This window comes from Nyctibius grandis, chromosome 16, assembly GCF_013368605.1.
Source record: "Nyctibius grandis isolate bNycGra1 chromosome 16, bNycGra1.pri, whole genome shotgun sequence".
Classification (NCBI taxonomy): Eukaryota; Metazoa; Chordata; class Aves; order Nyctibiiformes; family Nyctibiidae; genus Nyctibius; species Nyctibius grandis.
Window position 1 is genome coordinate 7,174,668 of NC_090673.1, and position 17,244 is coordinate 7,191,911.

The 17,244-nt window shown below is 49.7% G+C and overlaps 1 protein-coding gene across 4 annotated transcripts in view; it reads left to right on the plus strand.

Moving 5' to 3' along the window:
* The window catches only part of NSMF (NMDA receptor synaptonuclear signaling and neuronal migration factor), a 46,451-nt gene that overhangs the window by 25,087 nt on the left and 4,120 nt on the right, over positions 1 to 17,244 (plus strand). The window contains exons 5-14 of one of the 4 annotated variants that reach the window (XM_068413842.1): positions 1,668 to 1,736; positions 5,920 to 5,972; positions 7,981 to 8,070; positions 9,727 to 9,848; positions 10,992 to 11,075; positions 12,170 to 12,203; positions 12,769 to 12,839; positions 13,983 to 14,062; positions 15,718 to 15,820; positions 16,218 to 16,293. In XM_068413842.1, coding sequence (XP_068269943.1) covers positions 1,668 to 1,736; positions 5,920 to 5,972; positions 7,981 to 8,070; positions 9,727 to 9,848; positions 10,992 to 11,075; positions 12,170 to 12,203; positions 12,769 to 12,839; positions 13,983 to 14,062; positions 15,718 to 15,820; positions 16,218 to 16,293 — 782 coding nt within the window. The remainder of the gene's footprint in view (positions 1 to 1,667; positions 1,737 to 5,919; positions 5,973 to 7,980; positions 8,071 to 9,726; positions 9,849 to 10,991; positions 11,076 to 12,169; positions 12,204 to 12,768; positions 12,840 to 13,982; positions 14,063 to 15,717; positions 15,821 to 16,217; positions 16,294 to 17,244) is intronic. The other 3 variants (XM_068413844.1, XM_068413843.1, XM_068413846.1) reach the window with 3 other exon arrangements.

Here is a 17,244-nt window from a genome sequence, read left to right on the forward strand (position 1 = left end):
AGCTCAGCTGGGGGTGTGACCCACCCTCCCGTCATGGGGAACAGCAGGGGGGAGGCATTTGCCTGGTGCCTGTCTGCGGAATCTGATGCATGGTGGTGGGGTGCTCATCCTACCCTGACAGTGGGAGTGAGGAGCCTCCGTGAGCTTCTGCTCTCTCTGTATTGTCCTAGAGCTGCTTCTCTTACCTGACCCCTATGTCCCCCTGCCTCCTCTTCAGGGGTTGTAAATCTGGTGGCATCCTAGCTGGGTAACGCTCCTGGGCACCAGGGTGACAGGGCCTGGGGGCAGCCCGAGGGCAATTGGACAGGTACTTGCTTTGCTTTTTACAAAAGTTGGCTGGTGACAGTGAACGGTATTTTACAGTTCTGATCTGACATATCAAACCATGCACAAAATCAGCAGGTTTCCTTTGCCTTTGGGCCCATCCTTTGCTATCTAAAGTCATCTTTGCTGGGCACAAGGTTTGTTGCAGGATGATGGCCCATGGCAGAGCTGAAGGCCAAGGTGAGGCTGGTTTGGGGAATGGTGCCCTAACAGCTCCCTTGGTTAACGTAGCTCCTTGGTTAACGTTTCTGGAGATTCTGTGCTACCTCTAGAAATTGCACAGAAACATCTCCAAAAGTTCAGGGCACCTCCCTAAGCTGGTTTGGGTGGCTTCCCCCCATGCCCCTGGCCTCTTGGCCTCTGCTCTAGTGTTTTCAGCCCACTGTGCTTGTTTCCTTCGTAGACCAGATTTCACAAGTCCTCGTTACTGTGGGAGAGGGACTCCCTGCTCCAGAAGCCCGTGATGCTGAGCTCCCACCGTAGCCTGATGGGCTGCGTTCAGCTGTAAGTTGTACATCTGTGTGTTCTCTGGGTCTACATGGAGCTTAAATTTCATCCAAGCCACATGCCAACGCTGTCCCAGGGAGAATTTAGCTTGGTCAAGTAGGAGTCTCACCACTGAGAAATGTTTAATTTAAAAAGCAATTTCCTTCCACCTAACAAGAAATATTCCTTCTGGAGTGAGAATTCCCTCAGAACATTGGCCGGGGCTGAGCACTAATGAATTCCTCTTCTCTTTCTTTTTCCCTGCGTCTCCTGGAATCTCTAGCATCTCGTAAGTATAATCTTCATTTTTTTATTTCCTTGTCTGTTGGTGTCCTGGATAAACTCTCCTCTCCTCTCCTGTCCATCATATTCACTCCTGCTTTCCCTATGCTAGGGCTGTTTGTCAGCTGGCAAGAGGTTAGATGGCTACACCTCGCAGGCCTACATGGATCACACTGCAGCCATCCTCATCTTCGAAATGGAGACTACAGTTGCTAGCATGCTTTTGTCCCTCTTGATCCTGGTGTACAGAGGGGTTGTGTCTGCAGTCTCCTAGGTCCATTCCTCCGTAGCAGGGATGATGGCTACTCTCTCCCATTCTTTGGGCCGTGCTCTGGCCAGTCTTACGTTTGCTTTAGGAACAACTGCTTGTCCAGCCACCTACCCTAGAGAGTGAGGAGCTTTGGTTTGGTGAGTCTTCTGCCTGGCCCCTGACTCGCACGCAGTCCTGCAAGGGCTGGCTGTCTTCCTCGGTCAGCCTGATCTCTGTCGTCTGGTGAGAGCTCTCCTGTCTGTGTTTCGTGTCCTCTCCAGTTCAAAGCTGTGTAGTTGGTTAATGGCTTAAAATGGTTTCCCAGGGCGTTCAGGGGCTACGCAGAGAGGAAGAGACGGAAACGAGAGAATGATTCTGCAGCTGTTATACAGAGGTAGGGCCTGTTTTCTCCCATAGCCATAACCTTGCGTGGTGTTGCATGGGCCCTTTGGGGGTCATTAGTGGTGTTTGATGACATTGAACGTGGCTGTCCCTGTGTGTGTTGCTGTTCGTAGGGACACTAGCAGTGGCTGTGTTGGGAATGTGGAGGTGAATGGTGCTGCATTGCTCAAGATAGCTGATCTCCATCTTCTTAAAGGAACACTGTCAAGTTTCTTTTAAGCTTCCAAATACAATATGCAGTATCTGTGTCTCAGGCAGAAAAATATAATATACATTAAAAAAATAAAAGATTCTATTTCCCCAAATGCAATATTTGGAATTAGTTTGAGGTTAGCTGAGTATCTAAGCAGTGACTTTCATGTGCTGTTGCTGCATCTACAAATGTACCTCAAAAATCTGAGACCTACGTAAAATTAACATCTCTAGTGACCAGAAGCCTATTTTTTAAAATCTTTTTTTTAAGAACAGAATGGAAATAAAAAGGGATGAGGACTGATTCCTTGTCCTGGTATTACAGAAGGGCCCTGGTTTCCCTCTGCTGGCTTCACAGGGCATATCACTTGGCCACTGTGGTAACCAGAACTGTTCTGGTGTTTTAAATGTGCCTTTGGCAGCCTACTAAGAAGGATAACACAGCGTGTGTGTCATTGGTTAAAAACCACCATGATCGCTTCAGCGCTGTTCAAAACAAAGTGGGAGAAAAACATCAGGTTTTCTCAACTGGGAAATTGCCAGGAAGATTTTTTTTTTTTTTTTTTTTTTTTGCAACTCAGGGGTGGTGTTTTTTTTATCAATAGTGAAGAGAAATAAGAATCAAAACTAAAGATGCTGTAAATAAATAGACAGTGTATCATTAAGAAGAAAGAGATTTCTCAGAATTTGTTAGAGGCAAGTCTGTTAGAAAATGTGTTGTTCATGTGGCTTGTGAGTACAGGAGGAGGAGTCGTGTACCTCGGTGGTGCTGTGTAGTCAGGATGGAGGACGGAGTCATGTCATCCTTGTGTTGAGTGGCCAGCGTGTCCCTTCACCTCCTGTGGACACTGAAGGTCTAGGCAGGATTGTATAGTGGGAGCCCATCTGCATTTATCTTGTCATAGAAGAGGAGATAGGATAGCAATGATGGGTTTTTGGCTGTGCCACGCAAGCAGAGCCTGGCCAGCTGTAAGGATTGCTGGCAGGTAGCGTTCAGCTCTCTTCTCCAGGGAGTGAGGAGGACCCAGCCCCACCGCAGTTTTGGATGCTTGTTGGGCAGCCCTTCACGGCCTCGGGTGTTTCAGAAGCTCAGTTGTTATCACACAGCCCCTTCAGTGCTCGGCCCTGTGTGTCTGGTGCACAGGGAGGCTGGTTCACACGGCATGGCGCGTGTGCTGGTGCAATGGATACTGCCTCGAGAGTGAGTGATGCCCAGTGGTTTGCTGAACCTTGTGACCACTGCAAGGAGGAGCTGGGGAGGAGAACGTGAGAGGTGCTCTTGGGAGTTTTGCAGAGCGTTGATATACGTCAGTAATTCTGGCATTGACTTCTGTTTGGGTAATGAAAAGGCTTCTCTGCAGAGTGCGAATGACCAGCTGCAGGCAGAGCTGCAGAGCGTGTGGAGTGGGGCTGCTGTGCCTTGGAGACCCTCTGGCTGGGATGGATACCATGGAGGTGGCACAGGGTCGTGCGGACTGCGTGGCAAGCTGGAGCCTGTCAGGAGGAGGACTGTTCAGGAAAGGGAGTAATAAGGAGGTTTTACCACTGCAACTTGAGGGATGCTTGTTAGATTTTGATGGGCGAAGAACTCTTGCTAGTGATCAAATACCACTGGGTTTTCTGGGTGCAATTGCAGGAGCCAGGCAGGAAGACTGGGCAGGTTTATGTAGCCCCACTGCTCAGAGCACATCGCAGCTCCCCCAGGGTGCTGTGCCAGTCCTTTCATGCTGACATGCAAGAACAGAGGGGCCTGAGGACCAACACACCTGCAAAAATCCCTCAGAAGGATCTAGATGGCCACAGGATGCCCACATTAAGAGGCAGTCCCAGGCTCGCACCTCCTTTCCAAAATGCTTTTTTTCTAGAAGAGATGAGGAGGAAAAAAAAGGCCTTTGTCCCATTCTCCTGGCATTTAGTATGATGGTTAACCTTGAGCAGCTGGATTCTCCCTGGAGCTGCTCTCAGGAGTATTTAGGAGATGCATCTAGACAGCTGCCCTCAACCCCTACTCATGGGAGAGAACAAGGTGTCTAGGCAGCGGGGAGCAGCACTCTTTTATGGCAGAGACTGCTTTACTCCCCTTCCCCCAGGGTCTGAAGAAGGTCCTCTGCAGAGAGGACAGCTGAGCATTTAATAGAAAAACGTATTTTACTGCAAAATGCCAAAAGCCCAAAGGCTGTAACAGTGCCCTTAGCAATTAACATTGGTGCTCAGTCTCATAATGAACCATAAAGATTTTCATTCTAATGAGTTACAACGTTCCCTTAAAATATTGTATTGATTTGGATTTGAATCTAATGTGCAATAAACCAGCCCACGTTGTCAGTCATCATGCACCTGAGAAGGCTTTGTACATAGAGCCAGTCCAGCATGTGTTAGTGAATTGTTTTAATTACTTGTGTAAAGGGAGCAGTTGTCTGACCCACAGCAGTGAGTCTTCACGTACCCAAGTAGAGCTAAAATAAATCTTTGTAAAAGGACATTAATAGCCCAAGTGCCGATGGAAATTTGTCATGGAATAACGTTGCTCCCAGCTTCACTACCCAGCTGCTAGTTTTCCTTCCTGAGTTGCTGAATTTGGATCCTGATGACGGCGTGGGGACCGAAGGGGGATCAGTGCAGAAGGTGGCACGGGTTAAGTGCTCCCCCTCCCACGAGGGCTGTGTTTGATCTCTCTGTATCAGAGTAGACGTATCTGACTTGCTCTAAACAACTTAATGTTGGTGCTGGAAGTGTCTTCTAGTCCACCTAGCTTGCTAAAGCACCTGCATGGTTGTGACATGTCCTTACTCATCCCACTAACTTGTACGTGAGCCAGATGACTTGTCATTTTACCTCTTTCACCAGCAGTAGTGTGTGTTGCTTGATGTCTGTGGTGGTTGTTGGTGGGGAAGGAGGAATCTGGGAAGGCTCCCCCACTCCATGCAGGCTGCTGGTACGCAGGCTCACTGACATCCCTGAGGGCCATGGGGGCTGCACTGCAGGGTGAAGTCACCCAAGGTAGTGGCACTTTTCTTGCTAGTCCACCTGCTGCTTCTTCCCTGTGTCTCTTCTGGTGTCCTGTTTGGTTCCTGTCCTCTTTGGTCCCTGTCTAGGTGAGTGATGAGAAACTAAGGGGAGCAGGTCCCTTGCATGCAGAGAGGCTGGACAAAGAGTCCCTTTGCTGTGGTGTCTCAGGAGTGGCCAGGACAGTCTGACTATCAGGTGTAGCTGCTCCCTAAGGCTTACCCACCAGTGGGCTTTCCTCTGGAGCTGTGGACTCTGCAGCCCCACTGAACTCTGCCTGCGGGTCCTGGGCAGGGCAGCACGTGGTGAGGCAGGCAGCGTTAGCAGCGAGCAGGCCCATGACGACAGTCAGCCTTGCTGAACGGCGCGGCCTGAGAAGGAAGAACCTGCTTCAGTCTTTCCCAGCTCTTTGCCCTGGACAGTGGTACAGGCTGCATGGTTGCTAGCAGCACGGGTGGGATTTTAGCAGCTGCTGTGAATGTGTTTAGGAATGAGCACAGCCATGAGCATGGTGTGTGCATGCTGCCCAGCAGGGCAGAGCCCGGGCACCACCTTCCTACTGGAGCATGTGTGGAAAGAAGGAGAGAGGGGAGCAGTTACTGCTGCTCACCAGGAGAAGGGGGAGCATTGCCAGCACAGGCAGTGGCAGTGTCTTCAGCAGTTACAGCACAGGTGCCTTAGTCATAGGAAAGTGAAAGCAGGCCGTGAGAAGGGGACTGCCATGTAGGACCTCACCTACCCTGCACCCCCAGCCCAGGGAATTCAGAAGAAACAGCTGCGCTCTTGACAAACGTAACCATCCCCAGCACTGAACAGCTGCAGGCTGGAAACCTGGTCTCCAGCTTTTGAATGTCCAGAAGGAAATATGCTGTCTTCCCAATTTTATTTATTTTTGCTCCCAGTTTTTTCATTCCTGCTGGGCCCAGGTATTGCTTCATGTTACCTTTCTCAGAGGTTGTGTTTGGCCTTTCTTTCAGGAATTTTCGGAAGCACCTCCGCATGGTGGGGAGCCGAAGGGTTAAAGCACAAAGTAAGTGAGCACCTGTAAGATGTGGCTCTGAGGAGCTGGGGTTTATGTGGGTGGGACACAAGGAGCCCTATGTTGTGTGCAGGTGTGGGTAGAAAGGACCTAGCATGGGGCTGGAGAAAGGATTTTACCTGTTGATGCCATTTTACCCTACAAAAACGAAGGCCAGGTTGTTGCAAGTCTCCAGGACACAGGGATGTCTGCAAGCAGCCTTGAAGCTATTTCTGAGGACCCTCTGCCTTGGCTGTGGGAGATCTCTGTGGCCTTAGTGCAAGGAGTGGAAGGAGAGCTGCAGCATCCTTGTCCCGTGTGTGTGTGGTTTTCGGTGATCACCGGCACAGACGCTTGTGAGGAGAACCAGAGCTGAGAGTTCAGCAGAGCTGGCGAGGGCTGCCTGGCCTCTGACCGAAGCTGCGGACCAGCTGTGGCTCCCTGGGGACAGTCAAAGCACCGACTGTCCCACCACCATCTCCACAGCAGGACCTCAGGGAAAGTCGCCTGGTGGAGCTGAGAGGACGGTGGAAAGGAGAAAGAAGAGGAACAGGGAAGAGATTGGAGTAAGGGGGAAATAAGGGAGTGTTATGCCTCGCTGGGAAAGAAATCACTTCTTAGGCCTGGGAAACGGCAGTTCCCTTTCCCTGGGGAAGGCAACACTCCTCTTTAACTTGGTTGGGGCAGCTCCCTTATCGCTGAGAAACGGGCTGAGAATGGTGTAACCAGCTCTCGAGAGCTGAGGATTGCTCCAGAAGAGGAAACAGCTTGTTCTTCCCACCCCCTGGCCAGGCATCGTGTACAGACTGCCCACAGCAAAGCGTTGCTGAGTTGAATTTGCATTCTTTCCTCTCCTTTCTCATATGCAGTGGGAAATGAACTGCAAACAGCATTGCCCTTTAAAGTGTCTTTATTGGCGTCTGAGTTAGCACTGCCTGAAATGAACAGAGCTCGCCTCCACCTAGAGCTGTCTGGAAGTTCAGGCACGCCTCTCTGCCTTGGTAACTCTCGGGTCATGTTTTCAAAGCTTTCTTCATGTGCACAGTAGCTAAATGCCTGGTTTTAAATGAAAGCTGAGGATGGAGATCACCTGAAGAACTTCCTATGTGATTTATCTCCCTGGACACTCACGCTTGGACACGCTGCAGCAGAGGACAGGTTGCTTCTCAACTCTTGTAATGCAGATCTGCAGTGAATTCCTGTGCTGCTGACATGAGATGCTGTTACTAGATACACTGCAGCAAACTTGCTGTGTCTGCTACCAGAAATAGGTATTAGTGGCTATAAGTGGCTGTTAATCTAGGCGTAATGGCTCTCACATGGGCTTGCCAAGTCAGACGTTGTGGTTGGCAGTTCCTGGGAATTTGCCTGCGGGGCAGCCAGCTGGGCCAGGCTCCCTGGATTCCGCTTGGGAAATGCTGGTACAAACACTATAATGCCTGTTGGGGGGGAAAAAAAAAAAGCCTTGGGGGGAGGCAGTGCTCACAAGAGTGCAAGCAAAAGCTGAAGGATTTCCTCTTTTGCAACAAAATTTAGAAAGCATGAGCTTTCCAGAGTCCCCCCCTCTGTTTGGTCCAGCTCTGATTGGGATGTCACTAGAACATGAAGTAAGAACTGACTGGAGAACTACTGCCTTCTTCTGGTTGTGTGTGTCCTAGCTGTTGAGTACATCTTCCTATGAGGCCTTTGAGTCAGAGCATTTACACTGGGGCACTGGAATAGCCTTGATTAAGTTGAGGTTTGAGCAGTGTGCATTTAAGGAGAGACCATCAAGTGTCCTCCTTTTTCTGTTACATACCCCGTAGCGGTCCTGCTCAGGAAGTGGGCACTTGGTCTTCTGTCTAGAAGACAGACCCTTGTTTGCTGTGTGGAAAGGACTCATGTTTGGCAAATGGAAGAACAAGCACAGGGGAGCCCATGATGTGTAGCTTTGGTGGAAATCTACTGGATGTTTTGTTTTGCTGGCAGCAACAGAGGTGGCTTTGGAGTCTCTTAATGTCGTGCTTTGGTTTTATCCTAGCATTTGCCGAACGGCGTGAGAGGAGCTTCAGCAGGTCCTGGAGTGACCCGACTCCCATCAAAGCTGATTCCTTCCATGACTCTCGAGAAAGTGAGTTCTGAGTCCTTTGAGCTTCCTCCTGTGGCCAAACCCTCCAGCTGAGGTGTTGACTGGAGGCCCACCGGAGTAACTCCTCTGTGCCCTTTTGTCCTATCTGTGACACTTTTAGTTTCATGAGATCTGAGCAAGTAACACTCCAGGTATATGCGCCTGTTCATCTGTGTGTGCCTATATTTATTTGCAGAGCACAACGCATCTAACCTCATGTTATTGTGCAGTTTCCAGAGGACACCACAGCTCTCTTACAGCCCTCTGTTCTCATCGTCCTTTATTCGTTTGGCACCAAACAACCTACCTGGAAGCACACCAGTCCAAGGCTACATTCACCATAGTGGGGCTAACCCACCTGGCTTCCCATGCAAGAGCCCCTTCTGAGCATTTTCCTAGGCTAGAACAGCTCAAGAGCACAGCTGCAGCGCTCCATGAGATGTAGCTTTGATTTCCTGGCCACGCTGGCTGCACAGATGATAGCTTGGGGCAATTTGATCTTCGTTTGGGCTGCCAGGAATTCCTCTGGGAATCCCCAGTAATGCTGTGATGTTCTGCTTGTGGGAACTGAGATGCTGCTGTGTTGATTTACAGGAGGAAACGCCAGCATCTTCCCACTGTCTTTTTATAAAGGGAACGGCTTTTTTCTACCCAGATTTTATTGAAATCCTGTGGCAAGGGACTTGGTGGATATGAGTTTGCCCATGTTGAAATGGGTTGTATGGTAAATGAATTTCACTAACGAAATGAACTGACCTATCAGGTAAGCACGAGAGCCAGCCCTCCTAGCTATAGAAGACACCATACCAGGTTGTAGAGGGAGATGTATGAAAGGCCAGGTTCAAAACATGACCCGATGGTTCCTTTGCAGTCTGATTCCTCACTGCTCCCTCAGCTAACTCAGAGGCGAATGGAAAAGACATGGTTCAGACAGGCTCCGGGCACTGCCCAGTGACACTCGGACGTCCCAAAAGGCACAAATAGAGGCATCTTCTTTCTCTTTCCTCAGTCCCTGGCTTCAGGGCACCTTCTCTGTTTTTAACCTTTAACGGTCAATTATATTCCTTCCAGATGTTTTTTTCCGCAGGAGGCATTGAAGGCCAACAGGTAAGGCCATGTTAATGGAGAGCAAATCCAAGTGTACTCTTGCAATACTCCTGTTTGCTGTGGCTGTCCTCACGCTCTGGGACTTCTCTGCCAGGATCGGTTTGACCAACAAGGCAGAGTTTCTTTATAACCACTCAGAAGACCTAGTCAGAGCAGTAATTATTATAAGGAGACCAGCTTTGAAGTCTTTGGACTTGCTCATCAGCTTGGCGATGTTAAAGTGTAGCGAGTCTGTCTGCGTTCTGTCTCCTTCTCCGTTTCTGAAATGACAGGGTGACTGTTGTGAATTAGCATTTGAAAGCTAAACTCGGTGACTGTGAGAGTGATGAAATGTTATGTGATACATGGTATCAGGCTCTGTGTGTGCACTCTTCATTCGTTAAGTGTTTGTTTAGAGATGCCAGCCCCAAAGTGTGGTGTCTGTCGCTCTGTGGAAGAAAGGAGGGCACAAGTCTCATGGCTTGTGGTACGTCTTGCGAGGTAGCTGCCAGACAGGATCGAGTGGGGAAGGCAAGCTGTTCTGCCCTTGTAATGCACACTGTGTTCTGGCAGGCCATGACCTTCAGGATTCCTGCGGCGCTTTGGATGGCGACTTTGACTTGAACTGGGAAACAGAAAAGGAACTTGAAGCCATGGCATGTGACGGAGAAGACTTTATTCCACCAAAAATAATGGTGAGGCTTTCCAACTCAGCTACCTGTATCTACTCAGGCTCTGCCTGTCCTTTCAAAGCTGCTAAATGTAGGATCTTCATGGGAGGAGGCAAGTCTTTTGTACAGGCAACTCTTCATGTGTATGAGGGTCACTCAGAGATCAGCCAAGACATGACATGGTATTCAGCAGCTGTTATCGCTGGGTATAATGTCTTGAAAGAAAACTAGAAGTGGAAGGACCTGTAGTCCAACCCCAACTCAGAGCAGGACTGTCACCAACACTGAATCGAGTTAGCCTGAGTCTTCATAACCCTGACTTTTAATAGAGACCTGAGTCCCCAGTCCCAGAAGTCCCTCCCTCCTGTTGTTACTTGCATGATTTGCTTTGGAGCTGTATGTCATCCCTTGAGATGCTTTCTGCTCTTTTATCATTCCTTGATGCTAGGCTCTCCTCTGTGCTCCCCCCGCTCTGCTCTGTGGGGTTTGGCAGACAGGACCAAGTTTTGACACATCCCTTCTGTGGCCAAATGCACAAGTACTCAGCCAAAATGGGGTGTTGAGCTTCCAGCTTCTTCTCAGGGCAGCATTGCCAGTCCAGCACAGCAGTACTATGTTTGAATGGGTCCTGCTCAGACTTGGGAAGAGCGAAGGACACGGAGAAGTCTGTTTTTATATAAGTTCCCAGGCTGTCTGGGCAGCCTCTGCCCTGAAGCACCTCAGGGCAAAGTGACCAGATGAGACCCAAACACTAGGAACCCAGCCCTGGGGTTTGCTCAGCCCTTGGTACCTCCAGGAGTGATCTCTAGCAGCATACAGCCATTCGTGGTGATGCACAAGCTTCTTCATCATCTGTGCACACCCGTCTCCCCTTTACAAACTGTTATATCAGACTCAGTCCTGCCTTTTAGGCAGAGCTGTGTGCTCATTTGTTGGGGGTCGAGGAGACTGTGACACATGGGGGTACTTGGAAGGCCTGAGGGTGCTCTGGAGTGGACCAAAGGCTTGAAGGACCTTCCACAGGGGTGCAGATAGGCTGGATTAGCTGCTAGTTTGGATAACACCTGAGTGCAACTGAAAAGGGCACTGTTATCATGGCCTTTGTGCTTCTGTCCAGACTCTACTGGCTTCTCCTCATGCTGTTGCACTTCTTTTTTCCCCTTCCAGCTCATTTCTTCCAAGGTGCCCAAAGCAGAGTATGTCCCGACCATTATCCGCAGGGACGATCCCTCTATCATCCCCATTCTCTACGTAAGTATGTCACTTCTGCTGTGTCTGGATGTGTGGGAGCAGGCTTCATACAGAGAATTGGGGTTTTTTTTTTGTCCCTATCCCCAGTTCCTGTTTTGGCGGTCCTGAAATGCTGATGTGGTTTGGAAAAGCTGTCAGGAAAGGGCTGGGGGTGTGCTGAACCTAGATTTGGGGTCTGGGGTAGCTTTGTGGGGGCTCAGGTCTAAGTGGAAGAGTAAAGTGGAGTGAAAATGGCACATGTGGTCTGCCAGACTATGCAGGCACAGCCAGGCAGCATGGGAGGATTAACAAGGGAAGGCAGGGCAGGCCTGAGCACACAGCAGAGCTGTGTGTTGCCAGGCTTAGGGCTCCTCCTTGTGCTCATCCTTAGACAAGATGAGCAGGACCTCAGAGCTCTGCAGTGGACTGTGAACCCTGTCACCCTCTGTACAGTGGTGCGTCCCCGTCAGTCATTCATTTAACCTTGATTTCTCACTAGGAGTCCTGCCTGAGCAGGTGTCTGAAACACCAGCAAGGAGACATCGATCTCTATTTCCTCATCACTTTATATTCACTTAATTTGAAAGGGAAGGGTGGGACTGACAGCCCAGGAAACTCAGTCTCCATGTGCAGCAGGCAGTGCTGCTGGGGAGTTTAGCTTTGCTGCTTCTCTCTTCCTTTGGGAGTTGTGCAGTTGTCCTGATGACCCTGCTATGCCAGAGGCAGATGTGGTGGGAGTGTGGCTGTTTGTTACCCAGGGACGCGTGTAAAGCCAGAGGCTGGCTGTAAAACATGGGCCAAGAGGCAAATACGCATTGCTGATGCTGACTGCATCTGATGGTGTGTGCTTTGGACTTGTCTGTAGGATTCATCTTCAAGCCTTTGGATGGAGTTGGTCTTCATGGACCATTCAGTCTTCAGCTTCTTTGCTGAGATGTGTTTTAGGGTGGTGATTACTGTGATGTGACTAGAAGCCATCAGTTGGTATAATTGTGCTCTTAGAGCATCTGTTTGCCTGGAATTGGGATTGTGTGCAATATTGGAGACTACAGTAATGTCCTGGGAGCTGGTGTAGTGACAGTGAATCTTGATATGTCTTCTCTCTTGGTTTCCAGGACCATGAACATGCCACCTTTGATGACATCCTAGGTACGTGAGTGTTATTTCCTTTCTTTAACTCCTGCCCATTGCAAATGTGACTGATCAATATGTTAAAGTCGCTCCACTGCCCTGTGCCCCAGCTGCCCCTCACAAAGGTGTTTTTACCACCCCGGTGACACCTGACAGTCAGTCAGCTGCTGTTGGATGCACTGCAGTAATAAAACTTCACTTCTGTGGCCCATTCTCTATACCAAGCTCCTGGTTTATGAAAGAGAAGCTGAGGCACAGGGCAGCGAAGACACTTGTTCATTGTACCCTCGCAGGTGAGTGGGAGTGTTAACAGAGGGTCAGAACAGCTGGGTCTGGTACGGTGCTGCGGGCACTACGGAGCAGTGTCTGGTGCTGCACCCTGCCCTCTCTGCCCTCTGATACACGGGGGTTTCCTGCTTCCCACAGCGTGAAAGCAACAGGTTTGCTTTGACATCAGTGGGAATGTAGGTGCTGAGCCCCTCTCACAGCTCCGCTGCCTGCCTTCAGGACTAAAGTGAGAAAAAAATAAGATTAATTTTTAACTTCCTCCATGGTTCATCTTTTCCAATATGTTTTTTTGCAGAGGAAATAGAGAAGAAGCTTAACATTTATCGGAAAGGCTGCAAAATCTGGAAGATGCTGATATTTTGCCAGGTACATGAAAGTTGTTAAGCACTTGGGTGATGTCTTACAAATTTGTCTTTTTCTACAGCGAAAATTACGTCAAGGAACCAATACTCCAAAGTCAGGTTCTGTTAAAGTAACTGCATGTGTACAGCTTTCACTTCACACTTCCCCAGACACCGAGCAGTCTCAAGTTGCTGTGACAGCAGGAAACAAAGTCTGATTTAGCGTGGCCAACTCCAGAGCTGGGCTGCTTCTCAGCTGCTTTCAAGGAAACTCAGGCAAACCAGCATTAGCGCAGACCTCAGAAGGAAGATTCCAGAGAAGGGAACAAGCATTTGCGATGTGATGGTTATAGTTTTCATACAGCTTCTGTGTGACAGTGGTGGGTGTTGTGGATCAGGCCCACAGTGGCTCAGATCAGAGCTGGAGGCCAGCGTACGTGGGAGAGGGGTCAGGGTACAGGCTCGCCGAGCTGTGGGTGGGACAGGTTCAGGCCCTGCTGGATCTGGGGCTTGCCGGGGGTTTCCTTCCCAAGTCTCTTGTTCCTCAGGGTGGGCAGCTTCGGACTTCCCCCGCAGCTGTGCAAGGAACCTTGAAATGAGAAGCTGGGAGGGTAACGTAACTTGAACTCCCTCCCATGGGCCTAATGCTGCAAAATAACACGGTTTGCAGCACACTGAGCTGGAGATTGCAGCTCTTAATCTTCCTGATGTTGTGCTCAATCTTTTTATGCCTGCCATGGCCAAAGTCCAGTTCTTCTACAGTGACGTCTTGCCTGCTTCTCTCGGCTTTGCTCAGCTTCTCTCTGCCTACAACGGCAAGTCCCCTGGCATCCCCAAATGAAAGGGACTTTCTTGTCTTCTCTATTACTCTCCAGCCACCCACAATGAAGATTTTTGTCTATTATTGTGCTTTTCTAGAGTGAGGTGGGCATATAACAGTAAAAAACAGAGAATCCAACCCCCAACATACTCCCCACATGTGAATATTTCCTGAGCGAGTGTCTGCAGTGTCCGCTGTGGAGATTGTAGCAGCCGTGCCAGGCTGGCGTGTCTGCTCTGCTCCCTTGTGGCACTCGTGGGTATGGCTGTGCAGGACAAGAAGCATACCCAGGGTTTTTTTCTTCAGGGCCTGTGCAAAGTGGTTTGCATGTGTCTGTCTCTCTTGCAGGGAGGTCCCGGTCACTTATACTTGTTAAAGAACAAAGTTGCCACTTTCGCCAAAGTGGAGAAGGAGGAAGATATGATCCTGTGAGTGGCTGCGTTACGTTCTGGACTTGTGTTGCATTTTCCTGCTCGGTTTGCTCAATGTTTGTAGCACATGGCCTAGCAAGAGAGGCGAAGGGAGCTGGGGCGGCTGGGTCAGGGGAAGAGGAGGCTGAGGGGGGATGTAACAGCAGCTTACAGGCTCCTTAGGGGGGAGCTGCAAAGGTGACAGAGCTGAGCTTGTCCCTGGGGTGGGGCAGCACTGGGACAGGTCACCAGATTTATGCTTTTATCTGCTGTTTAGTGTCTCTCTGGACTAGAGACTATCAAAAGAGGGGGGGGGAAGATATTTCCTCTGCTAACAAAGGTTTTGCTGACCAGCAACCAGAGCATGCACCTCGTGCCTCTGTTGCTCAGAAGTGGCTGACAGAGCATTTCTAAGCAGGCGACTAGTGGCAGAAATCCAAACCGTTCCCCCCACAGCTGACTCTGGTAACTCCCCTCCTAATTGCAGGGGGAAATGGAATTTGTCTCTGCAAAGCCTGCTCAAAGTCCAGCACGTTCCTGAGGAGGATTTTCACTAACATGCCAGCCTGTCAGCGGGGGTTGCTGAGGCCATTTTGCTTTTCCTTGCAGAGAGTTAAGCTTTGGCTGTTTTGCTGCCTGCTCGCTTGTGCTGGCTCACACTTGCTTGGCTCACAGCGCTTCGTTGTAGGGGAGAGGATGTATACCAACCTGTTCCTACACAACTTTTTGTTGGTGTGAGAACTGAGTATTAAAATCAACATCTGTTCAGCGCTCTCATGCTCTGGCACAAACACCAGCAATAGGATTCTTCAGCACGTGTGCGCGTACACGCTTCTGAACACATTCCAGGCATAGCTGGTCCCAAGTTGGTAATTGAGGGACCCTCAGAAAGCTCTGAACACACAGCTGAAAACTTGGATGCCTGGCAGTGAACCTCTCCATCCAACCTGTATGTCCCTGTGAGGCAGTGCTGAGAAAAGCTCAGGCTGCGACCTGATCGCAGACCCCACAGAGGAACTGCTGGGCTTTAGAGCCCCCCAGAAGTCTGCTCTAACCCGCTGCACAGGGGAGGTGGTTGTATTTCGTGTCCCTCAGTCACAGTGTGCCTGGTCAGTAGTCACAAAATGTAAAGCGGGTGTGAGTGGTGAGCAGCACCGAGCACGGGCTAACATGGAACAGCCTGCTTTGGTGTTGTCTCTGTAGCTATGTAGGAGAACCACCTCTCCAGATGTTCTGTGCTGATTTCATGCCCTGGAAATGAACCAGTGCACCGATAACACTCATGTTTAGAAAGCTCAATTATTGATAGGTATGGGAGAGAGGAAATTGGAGGGAACTGCTACAAAATGAGTATGCTTAGTAAAATCATCAGTCTAAAAGCACTCCTTGTGGCCTTTGCTCCCTTCTCTTCACCTTGGAGCCTCCTTGGCTTGATGGGCCGCTCCTGCTTCTCTACCACATGACCTGGACCTGCTCCTCAGCCCCTTGCTCTGCCCCTGCTCTTCCTTGTCTAAGAACCAATGGCTCTCCCCGAGCAGCTTGCTCCTCAGGCTACAAGCCTCAGGCCACTTCTGAGCAGTGTGTGCACACACATCCTTGTGATTCCTCGTGCATATGAAGGAGATAGATTAATTTTTAAATTATGTATTCTGTTTTTTTCCTGTTTCTTTCAGCTTCTGGAAGAGGTTGAGCCGGCTGATGAGTAAAGTCAATCCTGAACCAAATATCATTCACATCATGGGCTGCTATGTTCTTGGAAACCCCAATGGGGAGAAGGTAAGAACTTCCCAGGCCCCCTCTTGGGGAATGTCTGCTGAGTGCCACAAAGCCCAGGGAGGAAATAGTCACACTGTGAAGTCTAAACCTTCCTCTTCTGCTGTGTGAGACCATGCTGCTGTCCTGTCCCACGAGTGGCTGTGAATGAATGAACCACTGTATGGATTGTGCCTTCCACAGAGGGCAGGGGTAGAATAAGTGACATGCAGGAAGGGACAGATACTGAAGCCTTTGGGGGGAACAGTCATCAAAGCACTTTATGTACTGGTGAGCTAGATGTTTTAAAGGATGTGTAGTGGAAGGTTTTTTGAGGTAGGGAACAAGGATGGGCAGTTCTGGGTGCCCTGGAGTTCGTCTTTGTTTTCAGCTGCTGACTCTTGATATGTTTGCCTTTCAGCTATTTCAGAATCTGAAAAACTTAATGAATCCTTATAGGGTTGCCTTTGAGTCTCCACTTGAACTATCAGCTCAAGGTAATTTATTTTCTGTACGAAGACACATGTCTTCATGATCAGCCTGCCCCCTTCAGTGGGCATCTTCATGAAAAAGCAATTTTGAGCTCCCTTAAGCCCTGCCATGGTCATTCTTTTGCTTGTAACCACCTCATGTAGTTCGCTTGCTGAACCTGGGTTTTCCCTTGCGATTCCTCCATGCTCACATTTCAGCTATCCTGTTTGGTGTGCCTGAAGCTGCAGAGCTCTCTCCCAGGCTACTGGCAGTGGCAAAGTAGCCTAAAAGATAGGCTGCTTTCCAGGCTGCATTTAGGAGATGCGTCATATTACTAGAGCATATGAAGTCCATGGGAGAGATGCACATGGGAGCAGAATCTTTTCTGTAACCAAGTGTGCAGGGGTCTCTTACTGGTACCGAGTGAGTTTTGTCATCAACAAGCAACTGGGATGTAGCCCATTAGAGCCATTCTACATCTCAGTCTACTTTGTTTGGGTTTTTTTTTTTGCCTGTAGCTCAAGATATTTCAAGGGGTTATAGGATTTTTCCCGTTCTTTGGTCAGTGTAAGTAGTTATGGGTGCAGGTTCATAAGGGACATATTCTGCGTTTGCCCTTGTTTTATCCTTGGTACTTTGTTGGGAGGTAAAGGCATGCAGCATTAGGCTCTAAGCACTGTGGATGCTTCCTTCCTCTGCTGCTCACAGCTGGCATCAGCACTGCTGGGTTATTCTTAACTCCCACTTACTGTCACAGGAATGTGCCGGAGCTGAGCCCGTCCGAGCTGCGCAGGGCTCTCTGTGCGCATCCTGCTGAGGTTTGGGCCCAGCGTTATACCGTGCTTGCACAGATCCCACAGCGAACACGCTCGTACGTGTGCGCCAAGAAGCGACTTGCAGGGAAATTCCTGGGTTTATATGCAGCCTGGCAGGCAAGGCAGTGGGGTTTGTGTGCACACGTTGGAGCAGTTGATCTT